Here is a 13,083-nt window from a genome sequence, read left to right as displayed (position 1 = left end):
GATGGAAATACTTAACAGATCGAGCCACATCTGTGGAGAGTAAAACAAAGTTAATGGCTGGGACTCTTAAAAAGGTTGGGGCTGAGTTTGAACATAGGCAAATCCACATTCTGACACCACTGGCCACTGTGCCTGGTGCCTGCCATGACCCCAAACCCAAGCCATCTTCAACAAGGACTGCTCAAATTCAGATTGGCTGACTGCAGGCAGCATCGGGCAGTCATTTTTGGTAATTAAAACTGGAAATTCCAGTCAACTACACAAACAACCCACGTTGGCCTGCATCTCCGTAACCTCCCAAACATAACTTCAGCCATTTGCAGACCTGTATAAGGGTTGCCCATCCAAGATCATGGCCAAGGTGTTTTGAAAAATAAAAATAAACTCATCTTCACTTCTCCCTCTACGTGCAGATCAATAGCTTCCACCTCAGCCATTGTGGCTGCCAGAGTGCTGGATGGCCAAAAGGATGAAGAAACAGATTGGACAGTGAGTCCACTCCCTGAGATCAACTAGCAACTGGATTTTATTTAACACACCATACAGAGTTAGGAGCTACCACTGAACCGGTGGTTGGTTTCCTGACCCTGAATTGAAAATCCCAGCCAATGTTTTGGGTCAATGATGAAAGCATTAATTCTCCTTCATTCTCCAGAAATTCCACCGGAACAGCCACGCATTCCCAGAATTTTCTGCTGATTTCCAGATTAACCATTTGATTCATCAAGTTAGTTCCTTCAGCACACTAAACAATGGTGGATGTTTTTTGTTTTTAGAATTCAGATTGTCAATCTATCAGCTATGGATCATAAGTAGCACTTCCAATTCTCAGCCAGAACGTTGTGGATTCCAGTCCCTCTCCGGGAACATGAGCACAAAATATCAGCTGACAATCTGGACCCAGGGTGATTAAAGTTTCAAAAGTCAAAACCAGGACACATTGAAAAGTCTAGGGAAGGCAGGGTTCCGTGATAATGCATATCTTGGGTGACCAATGGCAGGAATCTGGGGGAGGGACATTCAAATGCAGGAGGTTATGTGATAATACCTCCTTGAATACGTCCAGCCAGAATTGACAATCCTAATGACACACAATTACTGATTTACTGAAATACAGCAATTTAGAACCATAAACTTTTGCTTCAGTTACATTTTCCAGTGTCCTTCAACAATCAGTTTTTAAAGTTTATAAAGTATTTATTAGTGTCACAGGTAGGCTTACATTAACACTGCAATGAAAATCCCCTAGTCATTACAATCTGACACCTGTTCGAGTACACTGAGGGAGAATTTAGCATGGCCAATATAGCTAGCCAGCACATCTTTCGGACTGTGGGAGGAAACCCACGCAGACATGGGGAGAATGTGCAGACTTCCACACTAATACTCACCCAAAGCTGTCCCTGTAGTGCTAACCACTGTGCCGCCTGTAATCATTCTAATCAACTAAAATTTTTCTGGATATAATGATCACCAGCAAGGCACACTTAGGTGACCTGGGTTCTTAGAACTTCAAGAGATCCATTTGTTCTGTTCCCTTTCTTTTTAACAGAAACCTCTTGGTGAGCAGCACAAAACATTACATCTGCTTCCCCACAGCTGTAGCTCCTTTGTCTTTGCAGTTGTCCTTTTGCTGTGGGATACTGTGAAAAAATGTTAAAAGTGGCACACAACACTTTATTGGATTTTTGTTTGAGTTTCTCTCCCAATCGCATCTGGGTCATATGGGTACAGGTATTTCCAGAATCCTCTACTTTGAGTAAAAGGTACATTTCAAAACATAACCAACTTGCAAAGTTCAGCATACATGACAATTTTAATCAGATTTTGTTAATCTTACCATAAGAAGTACAGGCAGCCAATCCGAATATGGTGCACAGATTTGGGGATCTTACTTCAGAAAGAATGTCAAAGCTGCAAAGGGCTGTTGATTAGATTCACTATATTAGATTCACAAATATTTTATTCAGGTGTCCATGAGGCGGCATGGTGACACAGTGGTTAGCACTGCTGCCTCACAGCACCTGGGATCCAGGTTCGATTCCTGGTTTGGGTCACTGTCTGTGTGGAGTCTCCCCATGTCTGTGTGGGTTTCCTCTGGGTGCTCCAGTTTCCTCCCACAGTCTGAAAGATGTGTTGGTTAGGTGCATTAACCCAAACAGGTGCCGGAGTGTGGCGACTAGGGGAATTTCATGGTAACTTCATTGCAGTGTCCTGTGGCAACAATGCTTCTAAAAGTCCTAATAAATAACATAAGGACATAAAATAACAATAGATACAACATTGTGAAATATATTTGCTCATCATGAGTGCCAATTCACATAAATTCAATATAGTACACCAGAAACTCAAGTATAATCATCTCAAATGACACTAATAATTTATTGTTACTTTGTATCAAGGTAGAAAATTCTAGAAAACCTCCAGTTCCAGTAGCATCTGTGGAGAGAGAAACAGACGTTTCAAGTCCGTATGAGTCTTCTTCAGAGGAGGTTTTAAGTAACTAGCAAGTTCACTGTGAATCACAAGTTTTGATATTTATACCCGAATTTTAAGAACTTGCCTACAACAGAAGTATGCTGATTTTGTCTTCCATGCATAAATAAATCCGCAGGTATAGAGTGTGGTGATAGTATATGCCACTACACTGTTCCAAAAAATTTAAATTGTTGATAAAGGAGCCTGTTCCACAGTACAGGACATCATTAACTTTGAAAAGAGTAAAAGATCCTGCAGAAGACAAAATAAATCAGGAGTGATTAGGCTAAGTAAAGCCCGAAGATTGTGAGGCTTGGAAGCTAGCAAGAAATTCCATGTTTCTGAGTGTAAGGGATCACACTAAACATGAGTTTTAAACAAGGTGAGAAAATGGTTCTTTGGAAAGCAAGCACAATAAGCAACTGCCTCTATTGTCAGCAAAGCAAACAAACTAAACAACTTTTATTAAATTCTGGTGACTATTTTTAGTTGCACACCCACCCTCTATGAAATTTTCTGCTATTACTCATTTAGACAGTGTATACCTTTATATCACTGGTAATTTCTTGCCACTCTTCTTTAGTGAAGTTAGCAGCAGTTGCTGGTAGATTGTTTGTTCGAAGGATTCGATTTTTAGGATCCAGTTTTTCAATCCTCTTCTCACAAAATGAAATAAGATCAGGATACAACCCCTCTTCACCAGACCTTGAATATTGTACATAAAGGTAATAATAACAGAGAATATTGGCTTCAAATCATGTTAGCACTTGACAGACGAAGACAAAAAAATTACTGATTGTATCTAGAATTTGAAAAATGGTGCGTGATGACATGGTCTTCTAAATGCCAAGCAATTTAACACCATTTCCTAACAAATTCTGTAATCTTATATCATCAAACCTTCTTGATGTGCAAAAAAAAGAAACGTAAAAATACTCCTTCCATGCAAGCCTAAATAAAACAAAATAGCAGGAGAGATATGAGTCAGCAGTGGTACTAAGGGAAATGTTAAGGAACCAGTAAAAATTAGCAGTGGCACCAAGGGAAACCATAAACAGCAAGTAGAAATCAGCAGTGGTACATAGGGAAACGATAAGGAGCTGGTCAAGATCAGCAGTGATACCAAGGGAAACTCTAAAGAGCAAATAGAATTCAGTAAACAATTGTGAAAATTGGAAAGGTACTATTATATTACAAATATTAAAAAACAGAATTATGTTTACACTACTTCCCTCAAAAATAGAAGCCTGACTGGACTTGGACTACTGAGCTGCATTTTTTCTTTCAGTACTCTGCACATCATTATATCAACTTAATGTCATATAATTCATAAAAGTAAAATCCTTTAAAGCTAAAATTAAAGCCTTACTTTCTAACCATGCTTATCCAAAAACTCCATCACTCTAATATTCAAGTCTTAAATACTCATAACTTTCTCCAAATTATGTTCATTATACAAGTACTACATGCAATGATAAATAATTAACCTACTGTTTTGGGTGCAACCATGCTCTAATAGCAGAAGAATGCTAGATATTGATACTACTTGAACATTGAATCATATCATAGAATCATAGAAACACCACAGTACAGAAAGAGGCCATTCGGCCCATCGAGTCTGCACCGACCACAATCCCACCCAGGCCCCACCCCCACGTACTTCACCCACTAATCCCTTTAACCTAGGCATCCAAGGGCACTAAGAGGCAATTTTAGCACAGCCAATCAACCTAACCTGCACATCTTTGGACTGTGGGAGGAAACCGGAGTACTTGGAGGAAACCCACGCAGACATGAGGAGAATGTGCAAACTCCATACAGACAGTGACCTGAGCCGGGAATCAAACCCAGGTCCCTGGAGCTGTGAAGCAGCAGTGCTAACTACTGTGCTACCGTGCCACCCCATTGAAGAGTCACTGGCACTTTTCATAGCCAGCCTAGATCAGAGTGTCAATTTTTCTTGTTAAAGAAAACAGCATTTTGCATTTATTGTTACCAAATGCCACAGGTTCATTGATTTACAATTCGGATGCACTAGACAATAGTTGAAAACATGCAATATTTTCAATATACAAAGCTTTGATTAGATTTAGCATCATATTGCATTGTACATTAGATTTGTTTTGAAGCCAAGAAACTTAGTAGTTTCACATTGCAGCAGCTTCAGTTAAATTTCTGAAAACTGTGACCACAATACACCGTTGTTTTAGAAAAAGATTCTCTTTGGTTTTGTACAAAATACTTGACTAAATTTGCAGAAAATCCTTGTCACTGACAACATTGCACATCAAGACAGAGAATGTTGCAGAAGTGAGATATGTGAATGTACCTTAGCACAAGCAAAATTTTTTCCAGATACTTCACATCGGTGCATTTTTCCACAAAGCCATAGTCCAGGTGTTCAATTGGAAGCTTGTATGTCTTCGTGGTTCCCTGGTTCATCAACGAACAAGTATGTTCTGTGCTCATGCTGGAAGGAATACTAGAAAGTTATTTATCAATCTTCTTTGCCCTATGAGCACAAAAACTTATTTTTGTGCAATTTATTCAAGGTTTAGCTTATGCAAGTACATCTGAGGTTACAAAAAAGTGAACATATGGTTTGCTGAAACTAAATGGGAAGGGCAACATACATAAAATACTTCAGCATAGCACTCAAGTTGAATCTGAGATTCATTTTTTAACTGCTAAACCTATAGAACAGGGCATCAATATTTTTTCCTTGTGAAGCACTTGTTCAATTTAAAACCTATATATTAATTATAGGAAACTGCTTTGGATGATCAAAGGTTACATATCTTTTTGAAAGTTGTGGATTCCAATTTTATGCGACAGTTATCTCTTCTTCCCCTTCAATTTTACACTCAAACTCTCCTATTCTCAGTGACATTCCCAATTACTCCACTCTCAAATATTTTCTACCTTAAGATGGCGCTATTCCTACAATGATGGGCACATTATGGTTAAGAATTCATGATAATCTGAGAATTCTTACCATAGTGTGCAATTATGTTGAACACTTTGGTAGAGTAGGAGAGATATAAATCAGCAGTGGTACTAAGGGAAATGTTAAGGAACCAGTAAAAATTAGCAGCGGCACCAAGGGAAACCATAAAGAGCAAGCAGAAATCATCAGTGGTACTTAGTGAAACATTAAGGAGACAGTCAAAATCAGCCGTGATGCCAATGGAAACGCTAAAGAGCACGTAGAATTCAGCAATGGTAAGGAAAACAGCAAATTAGGGGAAGAGTTCAGTCTGGAAATTCATTGATAATAGGGAATAGTGAACACTTTCAAATACATGGGCTGGATAATTGAATATTGTAGGCCAGATCTAGATTACAGGCGCTGTTTTGAACATCACAGCTAAAGAACAAACGTTTATGGGCATCTGACCTACATAATCAGCTACGCAACCATAATATATTCCTTATGAGACTATTTCAAATACATTGAAGCCCTTAAAGTACTAATTGTGGAAACTCCTTCAAATAACAAAATACTACATATTTTGTACAGTATTATAACAATATTCTTATGTTAGCAAGATTCACTAACTTTTAGAATTTACTAACCTAGGTTTAGTAAAATTATTACTGATAATGGGTAAAATAAAACATTTACAAGCCATGAAACTTAGAGCAGTAATAGTAAAATTATAAGCAGTCACACAAAATATGACCAAAACGAAGTTATCGTTTCTAGCCTTGATCTAAAAAGACCATTCTAGAACACTCACCCTGCTGTGGTACTACTCATTTCCCTTAAAAAGTAGTGAAGTGTACTAAAAGTCACATTCCCTCAGTGTAAATGCAAGGATTACAGCACATAAAAAGAAAAAGCAAACCAGGTCACTACTGCACAGCCTCACATCATACAACAAACTCAGTGTACTCTCCACTGGGAAGCAGGAGACCCACAAATAATTAAACCACACCGCCTTTGCTCCACCATGAGTACGCCGAAGAACAACATAAAAAAAGCAATATATACAATTCGGATTTTCGTAATACAACAGGCAATAAATGCCCCTGTGCTCATATAGCATACATCCTTGTCAGGATAAAAGAGAATCAAAAAATCAGGATTATAATCTCAAGAGAACAAAGTTCAGGAATAATGATGAACTGGAGGATAATATAACCACCCAAGGAGCCTGAAAAGGTCAAAGCCATGACAGAATCAGTGAGCAATATCCAGGATCCATCCAGAACTTCTGCACCTCTGCCACGTAATCATCCCAAAACTCTGGCAAGAAAAGCCTAGGTCCCAGTAGGTGGCAAGAACCCGACATATCCAGCTGCCTCTAAACCTTCGTGACAAACACCGAGGACAAATCAAAGCAAGACCAGTGGCTGGAGCCTTTGACTGACCCTGAGCCTCAAAGACTGAATACAATGTCCTTCACTGAACCTGCGACACGTAGCTCTCAAATTGAGATTGTCAAACCATTGCAGCCGATTCTCAATTTGGGCCAGAAATTCATTGCAGTACTCGTTGGGAGGCCAGGTGCATGGATACTCCTTCTCCAGGCCCATCTCCTGAGTGAGCCAGGATATACAATGCACCATGCAGCAGAATTTCCAAGAATTGAAAGTGAGCCTTTACCAAGGAAACTGCCCTGCCCATTGACAGGATTCTCTTCTCTGCTTCATCCACTCTCTTTAGGCTATCTCAAGTTCATTAATATGAGCACCAAAAATCTTGTGGGAAGATGAGACCATTGTCCAAACCTTCACTCATAACGGTGGTCATCACCTTGACGCAAGTAGCATCACCGAAGCGTAGGCCCACTCCCCAGTGAAACCGTCACCACAAACTGAATCCCACCCGGCAGTGTCCAACCATCTCAATCATACAAGGATTTTCCTGACTTAACTTGGCACCCCTCTCCATGCTGTAACCAGGATCTTGCAGGATCATGGCACAGGTTATATACATAGGGACTGGGTAATTATGGGTTGTTCATCTCAGAATAAAAAAAGACTAAAAGATGCGCAGCACCAGGGCTCATGAAACGCAGCCCTCTCCCACACTTATATCACCAGAAGACATATCTTAAAATTAGCGCTATGCCATTTAGGACTAAAATCAGGAAGAAATTTTTCACTGAAGAAAATCTGGAACACTCTCCCAAAAAATACTGCGAACGCTGTGCCGCGCCAGTCTTGTTGGATAAACATAGTAAGGAACATAGAACAACATTGGGTAAATTGAGCTGTTAGTTGAGCAGAGTCAAGGGGCTGAATGGCCTACTTTTGTTCCTATGCAAATCCTTGTAAATAACTCCAAGTTCATCCAAACTGGATGGCTGCGTTTGAATGAGCTGGGATTGGCAGTCTTCCCATTCTTAAAATGCTAAATCTCAAAGACTTACTTACGATTATTAAATCACTTGTTTGATCATGAGTCTCCCAGAATTGACTGTTTCCAAGGAATGGCAGCCGCAACCCAGGAGAAAAATTTGTTGTTGGGGCACAATTCCAAGATGACTTTACTGGCTGCCAATCCGTTATTGTACCCCAGCTGCCACATTCCCTGAGAATTTACTATCGCATTGCTCTGAACAAGATTCTGTTTGATCTTTAAGTGGGATATGTTTGGTGATTCTGGGCCCTAATGGTGGCTGTAATGCTGTCTGATCATCTCCATGATTGTGATGTGCAGTCTAGCACTGGATATATTGCTGACTGGTTGCATGCTTAGCAAGTTGCCAATTAAAGTCATCCTAAATTTCTTAAAATTACCTTGCATGTCTTAAAGGGAAGATGAAGTCTTGATGCAGCAGATATTAGAAGTGATTCTGCATGAATTGAATACCAGGGATGCTTGACAAATGACAGAACAGACAAAAGAGTGTGCATCAAGTGTCTCCAATGCAGCACTGGAGGCTTTTTTTGCAGCTGGTACCTAGGAAATAGACACTAAGAAATGATAGCATTGAGGTCAAATACCAGAAGTGTGGCATAAAAAATGTTTTCATGGCCTCACACAAGTTGTCATGGTCAGTTAGAGCATCTTTATGTGGCATATTCTATATCATTAGCCTCACACTGCACCATTCACCTACTAGCAAATTCCATCTCACATTTTGGTACATTGTCAGCTATTCAACCACATCATAGCACTCTCACAATTAACTCACTCTCATCGGATAAAGTGGTACACAATAGGGATGTAGCAGCAACCTCACGCTAGCTCAGGGGTAACAGGAATGGTGGACTAGTGCAGGATGAAAGCATCCAGATGCTGCCAGGATAGTGGGAATTCATCAGCTTACCTACCTGTGTACACTCACACATTAACTGAATGTTTAACGAATGGAAACATTTGACATTCCAGTACATGTTCCCATTGAGATGTGGGGCCTGCAAAGCCAGGTGTATGTCCCCTGATGTCCCCTGCACAATGGAGAGGCTACCTACCCAGGCAAAGCCATGTATCCACTCCTCCTGTTTTTCTGTTAATTTTAGCTTATTTATTAGTGTCATAAGTAGACTTACAGTAACATTAAGCTACTGTGAAAATCCCCTGGTGGCCATACTCTGGCACCTGTTTGGGTGCACTGAGGGAGAATTTAGCATAACTTTAAAAAGTGGGGGTGCTGGTGCTTAGATTAAACAGTATAGATGAGGGGCAAACAAAAATAACTCAGACCTACATTTCACTGTGGAAAATTTGCAAGAAATCAGCGTGCACTGGATTTTGAGAGGCCAGCACTGAGAGTGGGATGTTACAGGTAGGCAATGTGTTGCTTCGCTGCCATTTTGTAAACAATAATTTGGGAAAATGCACCCGACTCGACTTCTTTGTCACACTCTCACGGGTAAAGTTACCGACGGTAACTGGATTTGACATCTGCTTCACAAAAGGTTCAGGCGAAAGGTTTTCGTTTTGGGGGAAAAAAAACAAACACAAGAGAAAGCGTTTCCCAGCGCGATGCGCGTTTCCATGGAAACGACCAAAGCGTCAGCCTTGCGGAGGCTGGCCAGAACAATATAATTCACTGTTTCATTTACAAGGAGCACTTTTTCGCTCTCACACGGACGCCAGGCCGGCTGAGGGAGGACAATCACAGGCGCCACTCTCTCTACCTGCTCGTTGTTCACACAGTCGCCACTCCCGAGATCCGAACTCCCCGATCCACCTCCCTCTTCACCCAGCGGCCCAAGCGGCCGGAAGCAGGTAGAACCTCAGTGCGTCACTGGGCGGGAAATTCGAACCTGCCATTCAAACCCTCCAGCTGCATGTTCACCAGGGAGGGGAATTCATGTCTCAGCTCTGCTGCAGAGCCAAATGGGATGGAAACGTTAGCTCAGCTTTCTCTCCCTGCCAGACCTGCTGAGTATCTCCCTCCCCGTTGTCGTTTCAGATTCCAGCAAAAACAAGGTTTTGTTTATTTTAAAATTTTATTGATATCTCTTTTCACTTCACAGTAGGAACTTCCCCACGATCAGGCTTCGGTCTTCCCAATATCTTTTTGCCTTCAGTTCACCCCCCCGCCCCGCTCCACCCACCCAAACAAACTGCGTTCCCTCAAACCATCCATCTCCCTGGCAAACAAAACTCACTCACAACCTTGGTGTCGTGGTTGACCCCATGCCCAGAGAAGCTTCCTTGCCAAATTTCCGTCACTGCCAAAACTGCCGATTTCAAACTCCATAACATCACCCAACTTTAACCTGCCTCTGCTTGTCTCAGTTGAAACTCTCATCTGTGCCTGTAGAACGCTCCCCTGACCAATCTCCCATCTTCCAACTTACATAATAGGTTGCATCTACCTCATGTTGCAAGAAGGAATGTCCTGAGATGTGGCACATGCTGACATTATGACATCAGATGAACAGACACCACATGACAATCACCATTCAGGAGTGTTCCCTTTGTGTCAGGGAACACTTCAGCAGTCAAGGGCATTCAGCCTATCTTTCGGTAAGTGTTCTCCAAGGTTGCCTTCAACACACACAACAGAAAATTGCTGAGCAAAAACTGATCGCCAAGTTCCACTTGCAAGAGGATTGCCTCAACCAGGATCTTGGGTTCATGTCATATTACATGTAACCTCCACCATTTTGCCTAGGCTTGCAAATCCTACTAACTGTCCTGGCTTGAGATAAAATTCACACCCCTTCAATCTGTGATTATCCCTCGCTCTACTTGCGTTGTCTGTACCTGCAAAGACACACATTCCAACCATTATCTTGCAATTGCGTCTGTCTATATGTGCCGTGTTTGCAAACTCAACTCTCCACACACCTGAGGAAGGAGCAGTGCTCCGAAAGCTTGTGATTCCAAATAAATCTGTTGGACTTTAACCTGGTGTTGTGAGACTTATTACTGTGCCCACCCTCGTCCAACGCCAGCATTTCAACATCAACCTACATAAATGAGGTCATCCAAAACTCTGCAACTCATATTCTAACCTGCACCAAGTCTCATTTGTTCAATAATCAGCTCACTGTGTACACTAACAATGAATCCAGCAATGTTTCAATTTCAAAATCCTCAACTTTGGTTTTGACCAATCATCTGGATTCTATGTTTGGGGCAGTTGGCTCAGGCAATTTGTTTCTGGGATGCAGTTTGCCCTGTCATGAAGACCCTAATCTTCCACCTTCACATCACATATGCTGTCCACATGGTGCCTTTGCTGCTAGCCCCATTACTCACAATCCAAACCTCCCCCGTTACCTCACAAGACCCAAGAATGAACTTGTCTTTTCTCTCTCCTCACGCCCTCTTAAGTTGTCTCTGTTTACAAGATTCACTGTCTGCTTCCTTAACACTCCATTCCCTGTAAATAACCTACTACTCAAATTTCCCTTCCTGGCCCCATGCTGGCATCTCAAAGTGTCCATCTCCTCTTCCTCAGATATTGCCCTCTTCCCTTTCAAAACTGCAATCATCAGCCCATTCCTCAAGACTCACCTATGATACCCATCCTAGGGAACTCCTGCTCCACCTACAGTTTCCAAAGTCCTCAAATTTTGTTGCATCCAAAATCCACACCCATCTTCTCAACTCACATATTTGAATCTCTCCATTCAGATTTCCACAAGCACTGAGATGGTCCTAAGCCTTCAGAAATGACATCCTTCATGACTGGCTGATTAATTCAACTTGTCTTCTCTGTAGTCCTTAGTGACTCCACTATTGTCCAGCACAAGTAGGACTGCTCGTGACCTGCTTGCCATTGGAACTGATCATCTAAAGCAAGTCCTAATGAACCCAAGTGCTAACTATTACATCCAGATTCAATGAAAGGAACAGCTAACTTTGCTGTCTTATAGTCAAGACTTACTGGCTCAAAAACTCTGATGTGGATGTGCCGGCGTTGGACTGGGGTAAACACAGTAAAAAGTCTGACAACACCAGGTTTTAGTCCAACCGATTTCGGTTGGACTAAAACCTGGTGTTGTCAGACTTTTTACTGTGTTTACCCCAACTAAAACCTGGTGTTGTCAAAAACTCTGCACAGAGCGAGTCCTGGAGATAGCATTGCAACAGCGAGGGAAAGTCCACCAGACAGAATAGGGGAGGAAGCACATTTTGGTCAAAAGAGATGGAACCTGTGGAAATTTAAGGACAATGAAGATTCATTCTGGTGAGAATGGGAGGAGTCGCTAGAGTCAATTTGGGGATTCTCAGAAGGGAAATTAGCTTCAACAGACATGGGGGCAGGATTTTACAGCCTCGCTCGTCCCGAAACCGTAAAATCCCATCTAAGGAATATGAACCTTCCCATACTGCACCCCTTGCCTGCTCTGATTCCAATGGGGGGGGGGGGGGGGGGAGACAGGCAGGGGTGCTGGTAAACCTCCAGCCAGGATGTTGAAACTCAACAAAACTGGGAGAAGTGAGCCTGCTGGAAACTGGGAATATCTTTGAACAGGTTGCTTTAAAGACTACAATTCTATAGAGAATGATGCAATGTATAAACGCGAAGTTTGAGTTTTCAGTCATGATTTTACATATTTCAATTAGATCATGCTAATCTAATTCCCTTCTCACACAACAGGAAGTTACAAGACATATCTTTTCTGTAATTTGGTGCAGTGGTTGCCAAGTAATATTCAGTCAATATTGCTTTTGTTGTGTTCGTTACAGTAAAAATCTTAAAATGTGAACACTCGTGTTCCCTTGAGCCTGTCACTGGGAATTCAAGTCTCCTTTTTAAAGTTATTGGTCTTTATAGGAATCATAACTACTTTTTAAATTCCAGGCAATGCAATCCCAATGTCTGTCATCGCTCTTCATAAGTTAATCACTGGAGTGCATCATCATTCTGATAAAATTTTTAAAAAGTAGAAGCTAGAAATATTCAGCAGGTCTGACACATCTGTGGGAGACTGAAATGGAACTAACATTTCAGGTGACCTTATATCAGTTCTGGGTTCAATCCCAGACGTACTCCTAAATAACTGTTACAGCTTGGTTAGGGAGGATTAGCTGACTCCTCCTCTTGGTCCACTGCTGGGTTGGTTATAACAGAATTTGAATTTTTAAAAAGAGGTGAAATTGCCAATTCAATGTATACTTAGCTATGTACAGATCAGTGTAAGAATTAAGCCTCAAGTTAACAAGGAGTTAGCATTGTTACTAAA

General features: G+C 41.4%; 1 protein-coding gene across 4 annotated transcripts in view; it reads right to left on the bottom strand.

The window, feature by feature from the left end:
• Positions 1-9,650, bottom strand: part of LOC145346479 (sperm-associated antigen 1-like) — a 114,494-nt gene extending 104,844 nt beyond the window's left edge. The window contains exons 1-4 of one of the 4 annotated variants that reach the window (XM_080193794.1): positions 9,574-9,596; positions 8,227-8,389; positions 4,808-4,960; positions 3,024-3,183 (exon numbers count right to left, since the gene is read on the bottom strand). In XM_080193794.1, coding sequence (XP_080049920.1) covers positions 3,024-3,183; positions 4,808-4,947 — 300 coding nt within the window. In that variant the 5' untranslated portion in view covers positions 4,948-4,960; positions 8,227-8,389; positions 9,574-9,596. Of the gene's footprint in view, positions 1-1,840; positions 2,386-3,023; positions 3,184-4,807; positions 4,961-8,226; positions 8,390-9,573 lie in introns of those variants that run through there. The other 3 variants (XM_080193793.1, XM_080193792.1, XM_080193795.1) reach the window with 3 other exon arrangements.
• Between the last annotated feature and the right edge of the window lie 3,433 nt (positions 9,651-13,083).

Source organism: Carcharhinus amblyrhynchos, chromosome 8 (genome assembly GCF_965287045.1).
Source record: "Carcharhinus amblyrhynchos chromosome 8, sCarAmb.v2.hapA, whole genome shotgun sequence".
NCBI lineage: Eukaryota > Metazoa > Chordata > Chondrichthyes > Carcharhiniformes > Carcharhinidae > Carcharhinus > Carcharhinus amblyrhynchos.
The sequence above is the reverse complement of the archived record's forward strand: the minus strand, read 5'-3'. Positions and strand labels throughout refer to the sequence as shown.